The sequence below is a fragment of the Sebastes umbrosus genome, chromosome 7, assembly GCF_015220745.1.
Source record: "Sebastes umbrosus isolate fSebUmb1 chromosome 7, fSebUmb1.pri, whole genome shotgun sequence".
NCBI classification, from domain to species: domain Eukaryota; kingdom Metazoa; phylum Chordata; class Actinopteri; order Perciformes; family Sebastidae; genus Sebastes; species Sebastes umbrosus.
The window spans coordinates 2,468,878-2,488,890 of record NC_051275.1 but is presented as its reverse complement, the minus strand read 5'-3'; the positions used below and the strand labels follow the sequence as shown (position 1 = coordinate 2,488,890).

General features: G+C 43.2%; 2 protein-coding genes across 4 annotated transcripts in view; one reads left to right on the top strand and one right to left on the bottom strand.

The window, feature by feature from the left end:
* The first annotated feature begins 709 nt into the window (after positions 1-709).
* LOC119491347 (C-X-C chemokine receptor type 5) lies at positions 710-5,988 on the top strand. Of its 3 annotated transcripts, none has more exons than XM_037775255.1 (2): positions 710-1,022; positions 4,739-5,988. In XM_037775255.1, exon 2 carries the CDS (start codon positions 4,739-4,741, stop codon positions 5,810-5,812), a length of 1,074 nt encoding a protein of 357 aa, XP_037631183.1. In that variant the 5' UTR covers positions 710-1,022; the 3' UTR covers positions 5,813-5,988. The 3 variants fall into 3 exon arrangements, with proteins under 3 accessions (XP_037631183.1, XP_037631182.1, XP_037631184.1); XM_037775254.1 differs by lacking the exon at positions 710-1,022 and adding an exon at positions 3,263-3,419; XM_037775256.1 differs by lacking the exon at positions 710-1,022 and adding an exon at positions 3,431-4,037.
* A 1,010-nt stretch (positions 5,989-6,998) lies between these two features.
* bcl9l (bcl9 like) overlaps positions 6,999-20,013 on the bottom strand; it is a 46,444-nt gene continuing 33,429 nt past the window's right edge. Inside the window, 6 exon segments of the mRNA XM_037775250.1 lie at positions 6,999-8,905; positions 10,178-10,432; positions 10,527-12,942; positions 13,288-13,372; positions 14,661-14,835; positions 15,211-15,333. Of these exon segments, the coding sequence (XP_037631178.1) occupies positions 7,707-8,905; positions 10,178-10,432; positions 10,527-12,942; positions 13,288-13,372; positions 14,661-14,835; positions 15,211-15,333 (4,253 nt within the window). The 3' untranslated portion in view covers positions 6,999-7,706.

The following is a 20,013-nucleotide window of genomic DNA, read 5'->3' as shown; positions in this document are numbered from 1 at the left end:
CACAAATCCAAGTAAACCTAGGTATAATGTGTTTCATTCTAAGTTTCTTTCTTACATAAAAGCCCTTAAAAATTAATGAAAAACAAAAATGCTTTGAAACTTCTTAGCATAATAGAAAAATATGAATTACAGGTACAGCCCTTAATTTAATTTATTATTATTTTCATGTATCATTTTACATATTTGATCTGTTTTTGTTCTGTATGCACCTTGTCCTTTTACTCTAATGCAATGATCTATGAGCCATGTTGTTTGTACATTTGAATTTGTTAAAAAAAAAAAAAAAGGTTTTGACCCAAGTTTCCTTCCTGTCAGCTTCCTACTGCATGAACACATGAACACATGAACACACATTGCATCAGTCAATAGAAACGGGGCCATTTACAGTGTTTATGTTGTCAAGTTTTAAAGGTCTATATCTGGCAAACCCACAGGAAACACCCCAAGAAGGCTGAGGTAGACTTCCGTCTCTATCACCCACCATGTTAGTCCAATAAGTTGACAGTATTTGAATTGTATCCCAGTTAAACAAGCCAAACCTTCACTAGTGTTACCAGCCAGCTGTCTCTGTAAGGTGTGGCCTTTTGGGGAACCTGTGTCTGGCGGAGTCGAGCGGAGCTGCATTCTCTTTCTACATCCATCCATGATCCATCCATTACATCCCTGATCCATCCCTGGGAGGAGCTGGGAGGAGCTGGTCTGTGTTGTTGTGATGGACAGAGACGAAAGAGGAAGTGTGTGTTAGTTAGCAGCAGCCACAGTGAAGGAGTGAAGGAGAGGAGTCAGTTACCGTCTCAGTGTTCCAGAGAGGAGAAGAGCTGCATTCATGTTCTGACGCTGATTTATGTTACGTCCGTCATTCCGAATAAACGTGCCGGTCGTCACAGCAGAGTTGACCCGATAAATCTGTTACCAACTAGCAGCCAGGCTGGACTAAAGTTAGTGAGCCAGGCTAGACTAAAGTTAGTGAGCCAAGTCCAGGAAAACTACCAACTACGGTTCGGAGCTGAGAAGCTGGAGAGGTAACACAGCCTACTACTCCATCTCATATCATATCATACCAGAACCAGGTGTTAAGGTTTTTTACTAGTTTTCTATTGGTGCTGCTCTCAAACAAGTGGTAGCCTATAGCAGATTGTAATGGTTATTAATACCCTGGGTCAGATGGTCTGAAATGAACTTTCTTCACTTCCTGCCACTGTAACAGACAAGTCTTTGTTTGTCTGCCACTCAGACATGTTATCTGCCACGTTTGAAGTATCTGCGCTAAATGAAGGAATATCATTTTAGATCTGATGTCATTCAATATTCCATATATTTATCATAAAAAACATGATATGCATGCATGGTAAATAACAGTGTTTGAATGACACTGTAGCTACTGGGGGAGCTCTATATTTGGTGGGAGGGAGGTTACTGTACACAGTACTGTACTGTACTCTGTTATTGTCATCTATAGAGGTTATTTGCATAAAAACATACAAGTTAAATGATTATGATTATTTAAATACTTGCTTTGATCAAAACAAATCTTGGTAAGTTGTTATGAAGTTAAACAGGTCATAAATCTCTCTATTATTTACATTATATTGATGTTTAAACATCTCCTACAAACAACTGGATTTATTCAAGTTTCTCGCCTAACTGCCAACATTACGAACACTCATCCTACTGATTTCAGAACGGATTTGTTGTTCCCAGTGTCGCATTATCAAGGAGAAATAGGGTGCGTCCCTCAGGTTTAGTAGCACTATATTGTTGTTTTCTCTCCACTGTGGCTCCGGTCCAAAACAAACTGAAACATGATACAACGTGCGTATGTGTCATTGTGCACGGAGACATGAGATGCCAAGAAAGCGGACAAGTACTGTTCTCTGTTCCCATCACTAGCATTTCCCCTGCCTGCCAACGTGGTGGGTGTCCCGATGATTTCACCCGCCACTGCCAACAATTAACCCGAGTGGCGGGTGCTAATTTCAGACCCTGCCCCCAAATATATGCAAGATAATGGTAAGTTATATTCAGGTTCATACTTGTATTTTGGGTTTGTACAAGAACATGTTTACATGCTTTAATGTGCTGCAGCACCTCTTTTCACCTCTATCTGAAACACTCTGTCCCTAACCCCCCCTCCTACACCCTCCACCCTCTCCCTACACACTTCCACTCCGTTCGCGCGTTCGTGTGGAGGGTCCGCCATATTAAGTGCCATTCCAAACTTATTCACGGGGAGTGGAAGTTGTTTATAAAACCCTCCAACAGCCGACTAACCAGCTGCCCTCACTGACGACGTGCAACGCCGTTTAGTGTTCGTCATGGAACACACTCCAATGTCAGTTCCGTGCGACTACCGGTACAAACATTTACTGTAAACTGCTCAAACTGACAGACATTTAATTTATTCTACTTTATTGTCATACAGACGTCAACAACATAAAGTAAGTAGATTGTATTTAGGATCAAATATGCCCTTGTCCAGTCTAGAAAACGGTAGACATGTTCATTAGATTGTATATATATATTTATATTTTTTTAATACATGTATTTATACAGAACATTTAAACTAATATTCTTATTCTACACTATTCTTGCATTTTTATAAATGCATGCATTTATATTATTTGCATATATCTTATTTTTCAGCAGTATTATTTGCACTGTTGTTACATATATTTCTTTTTTATATTTTCTTATGATTTCTCTATTTTTATATATTTATATTTATATTCTAGAATGGGAGCAAAACGTAACTCAATTCCCCCCCCGGGGATCAATAAAGTATTTCTGATTCTGATATGTGTTTCCTTGCAGGAGAGAGGGAAGTTGGTCCCAAAGTGGCTGCTGTATTGAACCCCTCCACCTTAAAGAAGGAGCTTCATTGAGCTGAGAGTGTGACTACAAACAGAGTTCACTCCACCAGGAAGTGGGAGGGTGGAGGGGCCGGATTGGAACTCCTGCCCCGCCTCCCAAAAAGCCCAGTCTGCTCTGATTGGTCAGTTGGCCCACTCTATCGTGATTGGTCAACCGAACTAAACTCTTCAGACTCCACTCCAGCTCCACTCTACCTAACTTTGTGTGAGGCCGTGCCAAACTAGATGCTAGGCAGGTATTACGCAAATGTGTTACTTAGTGACATCACCACGTTACGGAAGAAAAGGCGGGTCTTCGAACAAGGCGTTTCAGGCAGTTCAGGAGCAGTGTTTCTGTGGAGGAGAGGAACTCCCTTTATTTATTTAAAGCTCTTGTCTGTTTTGACTTGCTGTTTCTACCAAACGCACCCCAAACAAATCAGCAAAACAAATATAGAAGAGCCAGCACTAACAGGAAGTACAAGCACATCTCACTACAGCAGTGTAAGATATACATTCAAGTGACCAAGATTTACCGACATGACTGTAACAGACGGATTCATCTTTGAGGTAAGACATATTTAAGAATCGAATGGTAAATTGCTGTAGATGTTCTTCTTTGTTATAGCAGCCACAATCTGATCTAAATCTAATTTTAGGTGTTCAAATGTACATGTGTGTATGTTCAGTTTGCAGTTTCTATAAACTTAAAATAATGGGTGTCATTGTGATCAACAAGTGGTGATTTAGTCTGCTGTCACCTTCCAGTAGCTACAATCTAGTTTAAGACAGCATAGATGAACTCTTTAACCTTTTCTAAGCCACTGCTGCAGCTTTTATTTAGATTTAGATTTTAAGGTGACAAGCAACATGTAGCTGCTTTCTGTGATTAAGATTAAATTACAAGATTTTTATATTGATCCTCAATTGAGAAACGCAACTCATAAACAAGAGTTGCTTGAATTACTGAACCGTAAAAATGCACCTAAACAGATGTGGTTTTGTTACATCGGGTGCACACCCCGTCTTTCCTGTTCACTCACAAGGGGAACAAGCGAGGAAGAAACTCACTGTAATACATCCTATTATGTTTATCATGAATGGAGCATAATACTGTAGGGGGATATATTCCATTTTTCGAATCACAGGCTTCAAGCATCTTGCAATTCATTTATCATCGCACTGAAGGTAAAAATAATAATTGAACACTAATGGAATTATATCTGTGATTATTCTATTCTATTCTGTCGCATGCGAAGACATTTTTTCTAGAATTTACGTGAAAATACTGGAGTAACTACACAGAATACTTCTAATATTACATTGGAATGCAGTGAAAATATTATGAATGTGTTTGTACATCATCCATATTTCCACATTTGTTTTGGTTTTTTCTTGGTCTTAATGTCATTAATAAATATGGAGAAATGGCACTTTTGGAAAATCTTATTAAAATTGTTTTTTTTTTGGACCAGCAGCCATTTAAAGTGATACGTCAGGTTTTAACAGATATAGATAGATATATTAGTATGTAGATATAACATTAATTGTTGATTGGGGGGTAAAAAGTAATTTTAATAGTAGGATATTTTTGGTATATTTGCCTTAAAACGTCTCCTAGTTACCTCTGAAGGGGAAGTGAAAACAATCTGGCCTATAGTGTGTTTCCTGCCTAATAATTTGACTGAGAAAACAGGAACAAAGAACACAATCAGAGTATGCTTTTAAAGCTAAGCTTATGTAATGATTCATTTTTCATTTCATTAGAAAATCAGCTATTAGAATGTAGCCCGAATCATTCAAGTGTGTGTTATTCCACAGCACACAAAGTGATCCTCAAACTGTGATGAGGTCATTAAAATGATCATTTTCCTCTTTATATTTTACAGATGGACAAAGATTTTGGGAATGACACATACGATTATGAAAACTATACAGAGACTATATTCCTGACGAACTGTGATGCTGAGGAGAGTGGTCTGCAGACCTTCAATGCCGTGTTCCAACCCGTGCTGTACAGCTTGTTCTTTCTGCTGGGCGTGGCAGGGAACGGTCTGATGATAACCGTCCTCCTGAGACGTTGGCGCCTCCTGCGCATCACCGAGATCTACCTGCTGCACCTCGCCCTGGCTGACCTCATGCTCCTTTTTACGTTTCCTTTCGATGTAGTCGGCAACGCCACCGGTTGGGTGTTCGGGGTGTTCCTCTGCCAGCTGAAGGGCCTGTTGCAAAATCTTAACCTCCACTGTGGGAGCTTCCTTCTAGCTTGCATTGGGTTCGATCGCTATTTGGCCATCGTTCATGCTATTCCTAGTATGCAAAGTCGACGTCCGAGAACAGTGCACATAACGTGCATTTCATTATGGCTGCTTTGTTTGGGTTTATCAATACCAAATGCTGTGTTTCTCACTGTGAGTGAAGAAGCCATGAACTCATCCAGGCTCTCCTGTTCCTATCATCTTTATGGTGTGGATGCACACAACTGGGTTTTGACCAATAGGTTCTTTGATCACGTGTTCTTTTTCCTACCTCTGGCCGTCATGACCTACTGTTACACAGCAGTGGCAGTTACTTTGCGCAAAATTAAGAAAAGCCAAGCGAAACGATGGGCAATTCGACTGGCTTTACTTGTCACGCTGGTCTTTTTCTTCTGTTGGCTGCCATATAATATCACCTTACTGATAATAACCATGGAGGACCTGGGTGTTATCTCATATGAAACCTGTGACATGTACGTCCTACTGCAACCAGCCCTTGTTGTGACGAAAAGCCTGGGTCACTCACACTGTTGCCTGAACCCTTTCTTGTACGCCTTTGTTGGGGTGCGGTTTCGCAATGAGCTAATACAGTTACTTTGTAAATTGGGCTGCAGCCGCATTTGCCTCCCCTTCATCAGAACTCCAGATCACAGTCGACCATCCATGTCTGATGGAGCAACCACCACCAGTACCACACTCATCTAATAAACTCTCATACAACCTCAGCTGTAAATCAAATGCTTCTGTTCTACAGTATTTCACTTGTGGGTGTTCCTGCAACTACGGGCATTTTTAAGTCCCAGCAATGAAATTTTGGATTTTGTTGAAATTTGCAGTGCAACACTTGATAAATACATACAGTGTTATTACCCATCTTGACATTAGAAATAATTACTAAATAATGTGATTTAATACAATTTATGAGGCATGTTATGGGTCCAAACACCACTTTTCTTCCTGTGCCACAACCGTGGTTTCAATGTTGAGATACTTAAAATGAGCTGATTCAATAATAATAGGACATTGTTTCAAATTGAATTGTTTCATATACATATTACTTTGCACCATATGATTTTTTATTAAAATGTGCCTGTCCCACACGTCTGAGTCCTTACAGCGACACTGAACAAATACAAAAGTTTTTTGTATGGAAACAGAAGTTAGCAAGTGAGCATATGGATGACCGGTTGTGGCCCTCAAGATCAAGAAAAGCAAGGTGAAGATCACCTTTTCTTCTCGAGTGTTTATTGTGTGTCCTCACCATACAGCCTAGCAATTGTGTATTTTGAATGCCTATTTCTCTCCTCAGATGTTTTCAGAATCATCTTGTAGTGCACGGTTTAGCTGTTAAATGAGAAAGTTTGTGACGCCACCGCCATTGTGAAATCTGGTGAAAGAACGCCAAGTACCGGTCACATGACCGGAGCACAGCCAATAGGAACGCTCTCTCTGAAATGACCTGTGATTGGTCAAAGTCTCCTGTCACGGGCTAGATTTTCTAAAGCCTGAAAACAGCCATGATGAGTTGCGGTAACGACATCAGAATTCCAATATCTGTCATAAAAACAACATATTTATATTTTTTGCGAATCAAGACTGACATCTGTGGTTACTGTCTAGAATTTAAAATGTTGTTATTGTAAGAACAAGTGAGGAAAACCATAAAAAATAAACATGTTACAGATTAAAATCTTAATGACTATATCTAATTTTGTGTACCTTTTTATATGTATTACATACTCTGATGGTTCAAATTAAAATTCATAGAGGTTGATTTTTTTTTTATTTGGGAGAGTTGAAAATGACCATAGTTGCAGAAACACCCTTGTACAGTAATAATGTTATAATTTTATCAGATGTTCTGAAAATATATTACCCATTGCTGCTTTGATTGCATTTAAAAGATGTTTTATTTACCCAGTCAAGAATTGTTTTTTTTTATTGTTGGCCGGAATCTGTTTTTGCTTGTACTTTAGCTTCAGCTAATTGAATTAAATAAAGATTTCATATATTATACAGCAACCGTGTCCCTTTGTCAGTGTTATCAAACAACAATAATTGACACAATAACCAAAGCTAAAACCACCGTAGAGATCAGCATTATTCTATTTTTAGACTTCTATTAAAACACTGTTATACAGAACAACTGCAAACAATCACAAATTGCATCTTATATACAGCAAGTATATATTATATATATGTCTATATATATATATATAATTCCTTTGCACAACAGTTTGGTAGTTGGAGAAAATAAATCAATGATATTAAAACAAATAGAAATTTGAGGCACTCCTCTCCTGACTGCCACTCTGTTCCCACGACAACTACACACATCTTTGAAATATACATATTTTACAGTATTTTAGAAAATGGCTTCAAATTTGTTATTGAACGGTGTTACGGTGCTTTGAAATATTCAATTTGTAATCTGTTGTAATCCAAAACTTGAAGAGTATCACTGACTTATTGTTTTTACAGTTTCTCTTTTCAAATAACTGCGAGAATAACATTAATGAAAAAGTTGGACACAATGGGAAGGTAACCTAGTGGACATGTTTTTTGTTTTTTTTCTTTTTTACAGTTTATGTGAGCTGGATCAGAACGGCATATTGGCCATACCACCGGGGCCATAGCCAATGGGATTGTCCAGAGACATTCCCCGCTGTCTGAGAGACTGGGGGCCCATCATACCAGACTGTGGGTGGGAAGGGGCCATCATGGGACCCTGAGGGGACATTAGAGGACCCTGGGGCCCAAAGGGATCCCCTGGAATTGACATGCTTCGCTGCTTAGCCTGCATCATCATAATGTTCTGCTGTGCCATCAGATTGTGTGAGTGCTGCTGGGAGGACATCATGCCGGGGTACGGGTTGGAAGGATGGTGGAGAAGGCTGTTCGCCATCATGGCTTGCTGTTGCTGGAGTTGCTGCTGGGGCATCATGCCTGTCCTTCCCATCATATGTCCAGGGGGGCACATGGGGCCCATGCCCCCACCAGAAACCATGCCCCTAGAGCCCCCCTGAGGAATGCCCATGTTTTGGCGGATTCCACCGTGTGAGGGGTGAGGTGGCAGCTGCTGTTCAGCCATCATATTCTGCAGGTTTGCTAAGTGGGGGTTGGATGAAGGGCCGCTGCCGTGTGGAGGGCCAGAAGAAGACAGCTGTTTGAGGAGTTGCTGTGGAGTAGGTTGCTGGGATAGTGGCCCCTGATGTGGATTCTGATGTGGCTCACTCTTGGGGAAATACTGAAGAGTGCTACTGGGCTTATCAGAAGGAATGATGCGGGAAAGATCGAACTCGGGGATCCCCGTGTGACTGGTTCGTATAACTTCACTTAGATCCGGGCCCTCCCCCATGGGCAAAGAGGCAAATGAGTCTGAGGGATGAGAGGGGCGCTGGTGAGGATGACCTTTTCTGAGCAGACTAAGGTGTAACTGCTGAGGTGGTAGAATATCCTCATTAGACTGAGAGAAACTATGTGACATTCCTCCAATAGGTGAGTGCATGGGCCCATGAGGTGGCGGCTGGATGCGAGTGAAGCCTGCCATCTGGTTCTGGGATAACGGCGAAACATTGCAGGGCCCCATTCCGTCAGGTGCACCTCCTCCCATCATGGCAGGATTCATGGCAGGCAAGCCCATTTGGTTTGGGGAAGAAAGCACAGGTCCTGAGGCGTCATGGGGCAGGTGTTGCTGACCTTGGCTTACAATGCCCATAGGGCTTTGTGGATCACTGTGGGGGCCAATGGGGCCCTGGGAGACAAGTATCTGGGAGGTCTGGGGGTTCCCCATGTTTCCTGGTGATAAAACAAAGCCAGCATGTGAAAAATCACACTATTAACATTTGAAAATAGACTGCCCATTTGTTCAACCCATACTTATGAAATATTAATTGGAGGCCTATTTATATGTTCAAGCTGCACTACTACACTCTAAGAAATAAAAGTGCTAACTAGAACCATATAGGGTTCTTGGACTTGTCCTCATAGGTCATGCTGTCTAAGCCAATGGTCCACAGAGAAGTCTTGAACTATCATTTCAGAATTTTGAAACTGGTTTTAACACAATTTACTACATTACTCATAGATCTTTATCCACCCTAACGTTAGTTTAACAGGTTAGCCTGGGCCCGTTGGAACCACATCCAGCAAGGCTGACGTGGTGCAGCACAACCCACAACACTCACTGTTCACAATCAAAGTTTTTGGGGGTGCGGGCTGAGAGTGCCCATGCTTTCAACAATCCTTGAAGAGCTCTTTATTACAAAAAGGGTTCTTTGAATGAAAAGGGTTGTTAATGAAACACTTAGTCTTAAGAACTTATAAGAACCCCTGAAGAAGACTTTCTTTAAAAAAGAAAAAAAAAGGGTTCTTCAGAAGCAAATGGTTCTGGGTAGAACCCTATGGTGCCTTCAAATGGGGTGGTGTTTACCGTGTTCACGAGAAGAGTCCATATGAACGCCCCCCCCCCAGTTTCTGAAGGCTCGGAGTTCACGAGTTATGACGTGTTTGTTGGCACTGTCAGAAATGGCGGAGGCCAGGGAAGTTCATTTTTGGATACATAAGTGAATATATTGTAATTTTAGACGTATATTGTTTTTCTTGGTAATATGTCTGAGGAAAATGTTGATATCCGTAACTGACTAATCTTTTTCCTCTGTCATTATTCCTTTGCATTTACTGCATTATGTTACCCACTTGCTAAATTGTTAGCCTCTCTGGCTTCTAGATGTCGACAGTGACGTTAATATTGCCGTTGCTTAGCAGCGGTGTTCTCACGACTTAACCACTTGAATAACAAGCATATCGTGTACACGACTTTCCATGTTGTAAATACGAGCTCACGAGTTCCATTTGAAGGCACCCTTTGCCCCTCAGGAAGAACCCTTTTGGAACCCTTATTTCTAAGAGTGTATAATATGAAGTTTTAGGCTGAGAGAAGGTGTTTATAGGAAAAGCAACATAGATCTAAGAATTAACACTTTATTACTCTACTGCTTGCCCCTCTATACACTGCCGAACTGTAAAAGGTGTTTTGTGTCGATGTCACAATGTGTTCTTGTTTCATACCTCCAATGCTGACACCAGATAGAAGAGGTCGATCTGGCAGCATCTCATCATCGGAAGTGGCAATTGTTTTGATTGCATCGTGGTAGAGAGGAGTAGAACTGGGCATGGCATACTTGGACATCTGAGACATGATGAGGGATAAAGGATTCTGAGTTGGAGGGTTATCGGGAGAGGAATTAAATGGCATACTGGGATTCATAGAGCCTGGCTGGCTGATGGGTGTAGAGTTGGAACTCCTGGGGGGAAGTGATTGGCCTGCAAAGAACATGAAAAAGAACTGATTAATGTCACAGCAATGCAAGGAACAGCATTAATGATGATCCTATGTAATCTTGGATTTTGAGTGTACCTGTGTCAGTGGAACTACTTCCTCCATTGCCCACTACCTTCCCACTGATTGGACCACCTGGACTTGGAAGAGCCGTTTTAGGAGACGCCCACCCTGGAGAGCCCACAGCCATGGCAGGGGACTTAAGATGTCCTGGAGAGGCAGACGGAGAGTGCAACCCAAGGTTGGAAGACCCCATTATCTGGGGAGACTTCATGGAAGAAGAGGAAGGAGTCCCAGCGCCAGACGCAGGGGGAAGATTGGGGTGATGCCCTGCAGAGGAGATGTGTGAGGGGGACTTCAGTCCTGGAGCAGAGGGGGAGGGTATAAGAGGAGATGGCTCTTGGTTGAGGGATGGAGATTTGAGCTGATGTGGACGAGGCACTGAAGGAGAGCTCAGGGGGTTGACATTGATTGATAGGTCAGAGGGGTGCCTAGGACCGAGGTCTACTCCCCTGAAGCCTCCAGTCATCGGCATATGACTAAGCCGCGATGTACCTCCCATTTGATTGTGACCTTGCTGGTCAGGCCCAAACATCTCGGGGCCAGGTTGTTGAAGATAGGGCCCTTCCACCTGTCCTCCAGAAAAGGGACCATGATTGGGAAACTGGAAGGGGCCATCAGGTCCTGGAATCATTCCCTTATTTCCTCCTCTTCCATTCTGTGAAGCCCTGATTCGTGAAATCTCTCCGGGACTAAACATCTCACCTAAAGGCCCCCCTACAGAGGGACCTCCTCTAAGCTTCTGAGATAGCATCATCTGCTGTTGTTGCTGAACATTCATCTGTTGGTTCATGTTCATTGTGAGGTTGCTCCCCAGTGGAGAATCCACCAGGTCTCTCATCTGAGGACCCCCTCCAGGAGAGACCATAATCTCCCGCGAACCAGGAAAGTCCATGGGATCACCTCTAGTGGAGGGTGGACCCCGGCCCATTCCCAAATTGTGAAAGTCTGGGCCCCCAGGATTATCCATAATTCTGGAGCCCAGGTTGCCCTGTTGCTGCTGTTTAGCTAATCTCTCAAGTTCGAACCTGGGAAGCCCCTGCATCTGCCGTTTCTCCATGAGGCGAAACATTTCCTCATGTGTTAACAGGTGTTCTTGGTCACCTTGCAAGTGCTGAGGAGGTCCACCAGGGTAGCAACCATGAAAGGGACCTCCACCGCCTATGTTGTTGGGCATATCGTCGAGCCAAATCATCCCTGGCCTGGTGGGCCTTTGGGGTCCTAGACCCTCCACTGATAAAACTCCCCCTTTACTACCAGGGAACCCGCCTCCCCCAGGTGGCCCTCTCTGCATCTGTCCCAGGAACCTTGGGCCGCGGGGTCCCTCTTGGTGCATGTCTATCATTCGTGCATTTCCACCCATTCCTCCTCCCATCATGTTGCCAGGACCCCACTGCTGCTCTCCAGGCTTGCTGTGGTAGGGAGGAGGGGGTCCTCTCATCATCATAGGACCTCCGTGCATGCCAATCTCGGTCATCATTCTAAAGTGCTGTGGATGCGTGGGGGGCTGTATTTCCTGTTGCCGTCTCTTCTCTTGGTAGTATTCTTCTTGAAGTTTCCTCCACGCCATTTGCTCTGGGGTCAGCCCATCTGGTCCAAGTAAGGGACCCATGTCGACCCCAGGTGACAGCTGGTGATGGGGGTGTTGTGGTAGGTTGTGGTGAGAGTCCATTTGGGGGCTGTCAAGGGCAGGTCCAGTGAGGGACTGTGTTTGAGAAATGATGGACTGGAGGGGTTCTTCATATTTCTTCATCCCTCCCATCGGAGCCAAGGCCGCCGACAGCATATTACCGCTACTGCAATTTCCAGAGCTATTAGTACCATTGTCACGGTCCTCGAGAATACCGCTCCTATCAGTATTGTTGTTATTATTTAGGTTGGAGGGGTTATTACCAGCATTGTTGTTGGGGCCTCCTGTGTCTCCAGGGCCTCCACCTGCCCCACTGCGTAGAAGCAGCCTCTCTATGTCTCTCAGTGTCTGCAAAGAGCGCTCCCTGTGTTCCAGCTGTTCTTTGGAAAGACCATCCATGTTCCCTGGGCCACCCCTCTGGCCTGCATCGCCCTGTAGGTGTGCAGAAAGGATGGAGGGACTTCCCGAGGGAGAAACAGTAGCAACGGGAAGAGACATACCCCCTGCACCCTCCCCATCTACAGTTCCTGGGACTGGGCCTGCGGGTGTGGTTGTGCTCCCTCCCTCTGACCGATGGGCGACGATGTTGTTGTTATTGCTGGAGGCTCCGCCAGGTCTGGTCTGAGGGGATTCATTATCGGAGTGTCCTGCTGATGACGGTGTCCCTGCACGATGCAACGGGCCTCCAATGCCTGCAGAGGCTGGTCGTGGAGTTCCACTTTGGGATTTGGGGGTGCCTGTGGGTGGAGAGCTGCTGGAGTTTACCTTCTCAGATAGGTTAGGAAGCTTCCCTGAAGGGTGGCCCTGTGGCAGACATAAGGAAAAAAACTAACATTACATTACATAATGTACATTATTGTTACTTTTAAAAGTAGTAATTGTTGTTATTATATTATACAGTGTATCGTCTATTTGTTAATTTGCCAAAACAACACATGCACAGTGCACTTCACTTTCTCAGTACAAGCAGTCACAACAACTGCTAATAGAAACAGGAACAAAGATGTACCGGAGACCATAATAGCTAAACAAATTAACCTCACCACATACTTTGCACCTGTGGTTTTACTGTGGAAAAACACTTGCACTCAAGATTGCACTCAAACTTGACATTTTGTTTAATTTGCCGCTGAGCTGTGGATGTCTGACCTGTTCCAACTTGGTGCGTGAAACATTTTGCTGGTGAAACAGAAGGATGGAATCGCTCTGTCCCTTCATCACGGCCTCTGCAGCGCTGTCAAATAAGAGCAATATTGCAAATTAAATGTTTACAGCAGTTACGCAATTCAGTGTTGAACTGGAGATCTAAACAAAATAAAAAATAAAATAAAAACATGTGGGTTGGTTAATAGAAGATACAGGCTGTTTCTCATGTCCTTGTCTCCTCGCACCTCTGGCACACCGGCTGTGACCGCTCTGTCCTCCTCACAGCGATTGCCTCCTTAATGTTACGGTTCCCTTATAGCATTCTGTTCAAATCTGAAATATTGGCAGATAAGCGTGTGTGATGTGTGTGTGTGTGTGTGTGTGTGTGTGTGTGTGTGTGTGTGTGTGTGTGTGTGTGTGTGTGTGTGTGTGAAATCTGACTCCTGCTGCTCTGAGCTGAGACTCCGTACGTAGCAGACACTTTCACTTTCAGGTTGTAGCGTCCGTTGTCCGACTATGTACTGATAACACAGCGCTGGTACGAGAAAATTAACCAAATGGGTTTTATTTCTATAAAACAAGCAAAACGACGGTGGGGGCGGTGGGCAAGTAATGTAATTGGTGTATGCCTGACCACCGTGTAACACCGGTAACACCGACTACCGCGGCAAGCCTAGTTCATATATTGTAATTTTAGTCATATATTATTTTTCTTTGTAATTTTATAATCTGTCTGAGGAAAATGTTGATACTCCCAACGGCCTCATCTTTTTCCTCTGTCATTATGCCTTTGCATTTACTGCATTATGTTACCGCCTTCCTAGCTTGTTAAATTGTTAGCCTCTGTGGCTTCTAGACGCTGACAATAACGTTAATATAGCTGTTGCTTAGCAGCGGTGTTCTCACGACTTAACCACTTGAACGCCAAGCATATCGTGTACAAGACTTCCCATGTTATAAACACGAGCTCGCGGGTTTCATTTGAACACGTTGTGAATTGAATCAGTAATAGTAAATATAGCCTGTAAGTTGTCATGAACACTGTTCTGCTCATCTGACAGAGATCAGAAAATAGAGCGGTATAACAAAACAATGGACAGCTGATGCAGCTGTGCCACAGGTCATATTTAAATGACGTCGCTTTAAAATGACATCTAGTATACAAGGATGTCTCCTCGACTCCTCCGTCCTCACATCTCTTCCTCGACTCCTCGCTCGCATCTCCCGCGGGAGGAGGGACTAAGACGCGAGGAGAGGAGTCGAGGAAAGGAGCCGAGGATGTACAAACTGGGAAATGGGAAAGGCCTAAAGAAAATCCAGTCACCGCTACTGATGTGAATAATCACCTGCATGTCAGGCCTGCAAATAGTTCTCACCTGTTGGCTAGGCTGGTCGTGAAAACGTACACCACTTGCTGTGAAGGCTGAGGTGGCTCTGCCTTTAGCCCCGGTCCCACAACACATCCCATTACAGGACCTGCAGGTTCAGACACGGGCCCCGCAGACAGGCGATCAGAGAGCCCTTGGATAGGACCTGCCAGCCCCCGCTCTCCTAAGAAAAATCAGCAGCACACCGGTTTAATTTGGTCACAGTGGTATTCTGGTTTATAATTGTTTATAATTGCTACAACATCAAAACACTAGATGGAGCTAAAACACATGTAAAGTCAGTGTCAAATCAGTGGAGAGGAACAGTATAGCACTTTCTCTCAGTGTGTGTGTGCAGGATCTGACAACAGCTACGGATGATTAACAGCTTTAACCTGTAGAAATTGAATGGAGACCGGGCAGAGGATTTCTACATATAATTAATGCGGCCTTCAAAGTTGTGGTCACATTGCCACTATTGTTGGTGAGGACTGTGCTGCATTCAGACAACAGCAGCTGGCCATGTGTTCCCCCCCTCTGTGGAGACAGAAAGACTCACGGTGGGTCGCAGTGTGCGGCTTGTCTTCATCTTCCTCTGTGTCGGGTCCAGAGCACCATTCATCTCCACTATATGGCTGCTTCTTCTCCAGAACACAGCGCCGCTTACTGCGCATAACACCCTCTAGAGGATAATACACAAACACACACACACACATCACCACCTGGACAACAACTGTCATAGTATTGTCCCTTTAAAGCGGCAGTCGGGAACTTTGAGCAATTATGATAAAAACAAAAAAGTAGCCGCTGTGTCCTCCCAGTGCTCAAAAGACTTCACAGCGCCGAAGGAAAACACCCAGTCAGAGCCACCGGCTGGTGGGCGGTGCTTGGTTTTGGCTCAACTGTTTTCAACATGGCTGCAGGGCCACAAACATTCTCATTTTACATCTAAACAGTACACTACAAGATGTTTCTGGAAACATTTGAGGAGAGAAATAGACATTACAGTAACAGAATATTGATTCATATTTGATCAGCTCTGCTTAGTTTGACCATTTGATCAGAGTTCGGAGTGATTGACAGCTGTTCAGAGACGGCTCGGCTCTGATTAGTTGTTTTTGTTCGGGCATGGTAGAATCTTGCATGCCATTAGGAGCACAGGAGGACGGACATGATGATTTTTTCACATCGCATCTGTCTCATGCACTACTATCAGGATATTTTTATAAAAATAACTTTATCATATTTGCTCAGGGGCTGCACGGTGGCGCCTCACAGCAAGAGGGTCGCAGGTTCGAATCTTGCTTGGGGCCCTTCTGTGCGGAGTTTGCTTGTTCTCTCCGTGTTAGCGTGGGTGTTTTCCGGCTCCCCCCCACAGCCCAAAGACATGCAGGTTAGGTTCATTGTTGACTCTGAATTGCCCGTAGGTGTGAATGTGACTGTGAATGGTTTCCATTTCTTTACGCGACAAAATAAATGCCATGCATGCTAATCACATCTGCAGATGCAGATGTTTTCAGAAGCACGAACTGAGCCTTCTCAGATGGTGTAATTATGACTTGGTGGATGAACAAGCTGCTGTGCACCAGTGGGTGCAAACAGCTGCAAGAGATACGTAGCAGCTTTTAACATTTCCAGAAGGTAACCTGCAGTAGAAGAGGTGGAACCAACTTCTGACGGCAAACACAACAGTGGGTTTAAACTCCAACTGGTGACGGGAAAGAAAAGTACTCCGGCAGTATCCCTGATTACTGTCACATATTTAGAGAAGCTCTATAAACAAATCAGTGACGATTTTTCAGGTTCATTACCAAACATCACTACCTCCCAATAAACACATCAGATGAGCTCGGGCAACCACAGACTTAAAAGATGTGTGAATGTACAATAAGGAACAGTGCTTGAAGTGGAAGAAAATAAGTGCCAATACTCGTCTTATTCACATGTTGGTGTGTGTGTGTGTGTGTGTATCGGCCAGTATCAGCAGTATCTTGCTCTATTTATTTATACATTATGTATTTAAGCATGTTGTACTGTGTCAGTCATAATAAGTTGTGATTTTATTGCAATTATTATACTTGGGCTATGCATCTTCTATAGTAGGCCTATAATGCTCCAATAATATCACACTGGAACATTCTAGGGTTAAGGTGGTGTGTTTGTATATTTACCCATAGTGTTAATAGTTAAAGTGCTATCCTGTGTTATTTGTATCTTATTTATGTAGTCATAGCTATTTGTGTCTCTCTATAATATATTATAGGATGCCTATGGTCTGGAATCAACAGCAGCCAGGCAGACAGGCAGGTATGCATGCAGAGCTGAGGTGTGTGAGCTCTTCAGTCAGGATGCTCCTACATATTATATAGAGATGCATTCTGAAGATCTACAGTGAATAAAAGATACTAGGAGATATTGTATAAGAAAAGTTGAAGGTGTTAGACTTAAAACTCATTTTTAATGATAATTTTGGACCATTATTATTATTAACATAAAAAACTCCAAAAAAGCTCAAAGACAAAACAGTTGAATAGTAATTTTATTTTTTAGGCTAGGGCTGTTAAAGTTAATGCAATAATAATGCGTTGACGCAAATTTGTTTTAATGCCACCAATCTTTTAACGCATTAACGCCACTTGCGATTTTTAGGTTCAGCCGGACTCGTATGAAAATGTGTATCATATGAAACTAGAAAACCTAAGGAATCCATCGGTACCAACCATGTCATACTAACTTGTAACAAAGGAGGTTAAATAACGCTCCAAACTTACGCTAAATTTTGTGAGGAAAAAATGTCATGGCCATTTTCAAAGGGGTCCCTTGACCTCTGACCTCGAAATCAGTGAATGTAAATGGGTTCTATGGGTACCCACGAGTCTCCCCTTTACAGACATGCCCACTTTATGATAATCACATGCAGTTTGGGGCAAGTCATAGTCAAGTCAGCACACTGACACACTGACAGCTGTTGTTGCCTGTTGGGCTGCGGTTTGCCATGTCATGGTTTGAGCATATTGTTTTATGCTAAATGCAGTAGCTGTGAGGGTTTCTGGACAATATCTGTCATTGTTTTGTGTTGTTACTTGATTTCCAATTCTAAATATATACATACATACATACATTTGAATATTATATTTGCCCACTCCCATGTTGATAATTAAATACTTGACAAATCTCCCTTTAAGGTACATTATGAACAGATAAAAAAAAAGTGTGATTAATTTGCGATTAATCGCAATTAACTACGGACAATCATGAGATTAATTATATACATTTTAATGGATTGACAGCCCTTATTTACATATATCACAGCCTGCGTCTGAACATTTAATTCTTCTGAAAATGTTTGCCCTGTAAAAATCATATAATCATCTCAAACTTTTTAAATAATGTTCCATTAATTATATTTGTTCACAATTAAAAATAGTTATGACCAACAGTTCACTCGTTATTTTACAAAAGGGACGCGAAGGACGTATTCTATCAATAAATCACAACCGCCTTGTTCACAACCTCCCCTCCCCCGTGCCGTGCGTCGGCTCTCCACATAGTTTTTGTGTTCATACGGCTGATGAGGGGCGGCGCAAATATGTTGGCACTGTGTGTATGATTATGAATCTCCCAGAGCATTTGAGAAGTGCCGGTACGCAAGAAAAAGTCATGGTACGCCGAGGAATAAAACGAAGAAGTGCCGGTACTGCGTACTAGGGATGCACCGATACCGGGTCGGATATCGGGCCGATACTGACTCAAATAGCTGGATCGGATATCGTTGACAATGGAGCCGATCTATTAAATTCAATTCTAGGTTTAAATACTATACACATTATATACTGTCATTTTCAATTCCTGTTTCACTTTTGACCAATCTGTTGCTACATTAAAAAGGTTTACACTTGAATTGTAATTCCTGATAATTTTGAATATTTTTTTGCGATGTTGCTGGAGTATGATTTATTATTTAATAATAAATAACTATTTACCACATTTATATCCATGTATTTATTTGTTACATTTTGTTTTACAAAGTTAGGAAAGCAATGTTTAAGGCAAGCCTGACGTTGCCTTACACATTAAAGACGATCCCAGTCACTTCCACACAGTGAGGCATACAGCTCATTAGTTATACACTGGTATGAGATCGGTACTCGGTATCGGCCAACAACCAAAGCCCAGGTATCGCTATCGGTATCGAGACCGAAAAAGTTGGATTGGTGCATCCCTACTGCGTACCGGTGAGTACCGGCCCACTTCGAGCACTGGTGAGGGAGGAAGGAAGTGTGCAGTGTCAATACAGAGAAACGGACAGCAGAGGGAGGGCTGCTACCTTTACACAGAGAGGCAGTATGAAAGAGCTGACCTCGTCTTCTGTGTAGGTTTTTGATACCAGCATTTAGTGTAACAAGAAACATAGACGCTAAAGAAAAGACGCTGTTCAGACTATTTTTTCACCGACTCTCTACAGGTTTCCAAGTTTGGTGGCGGAGGGATTTGAAGTAAAGAGGAGGGAGGCTTGCGTCTCATTTGAATGCACTTTTCTACAAGCACAAATTAGATCACAGGGAACGAGACAGAAAGAGCGTGTGTGTGTGTGTGTGTGTGTGTGTGTGTGTGTGTGTGTGTGTGTGTGTGTGTGTGTGTGGAGGTCAAATGGAGCCAAAAGAGATTTCCCCTCTAATGATCCTCCACCCTATCTTTCATTCTCTCCCTCTTTCAGCCACTGTCGCTCTTTGTGTTGGAACCACACCTCTCCCTCTGAGAGTGCGTGTGTGAGTGTGTGTATTTGTGTGTTTAAAGATGTTCAAGTCATGTACAGGAAGCCCAGATGAGTTTCACAAAATCACTTTGTCATCGACAGTCGTACGCTCACGTGAAACGCTTAAATAAGCAACAGCCAACAATGCAAATCAAACACTTGGTACTGAGCACAAATATTTACCAAGACACTCTCAAAGGGAACTTTAACTCTTCCCTCCCACTCGCTGCGTCTGCTGCTTTAATAACAACCTCTCTAGGCTTGCTAAGTTTTCGCAACCTCATGACCTGTCTCTTCCCTCTGAGCACTACAGAAAGCTAAGATGCTTTTTCATCTGAGATACGTCACTGCAGCGCGGGCACAAACTATCAAAAGCCGGGGGGGAAATTCTGATGCTTCGCTGAAAGGTCAGGGCATTTCAGCGAGAGAGAAAACAAGTTCTTCTGTCCTCTCGGTCCTTACATTCACTTCCTGCTGTGGAGGAGGCGGACGCGCGTAATCTTGTGTTTCGGGTAAAGATTAGCCTGATAGGAAGGTAAAGGAAGTGAACTTCTGCATACTTAGAACACTGACGAAAAACTGTGTCAGCATCTGGGACGTACAGTA

What these genes read in the sequence shown, in the direction of transcription:
- LOC119491347 (XM_037775254.1), top strand. Translation starts at nt 3,390, where the DNA reads ATGACTGTAACAGACGGATTCATCTTTGAG. An exon ending in CAGACGGATTCATCTTTGAG is followed by an intron (nt 3,420 to 4,738) that starts GTAAGACATATT and finishes TATATTTTACAG; the next exon opens with ATGGACAAAGATTTTGGGAA.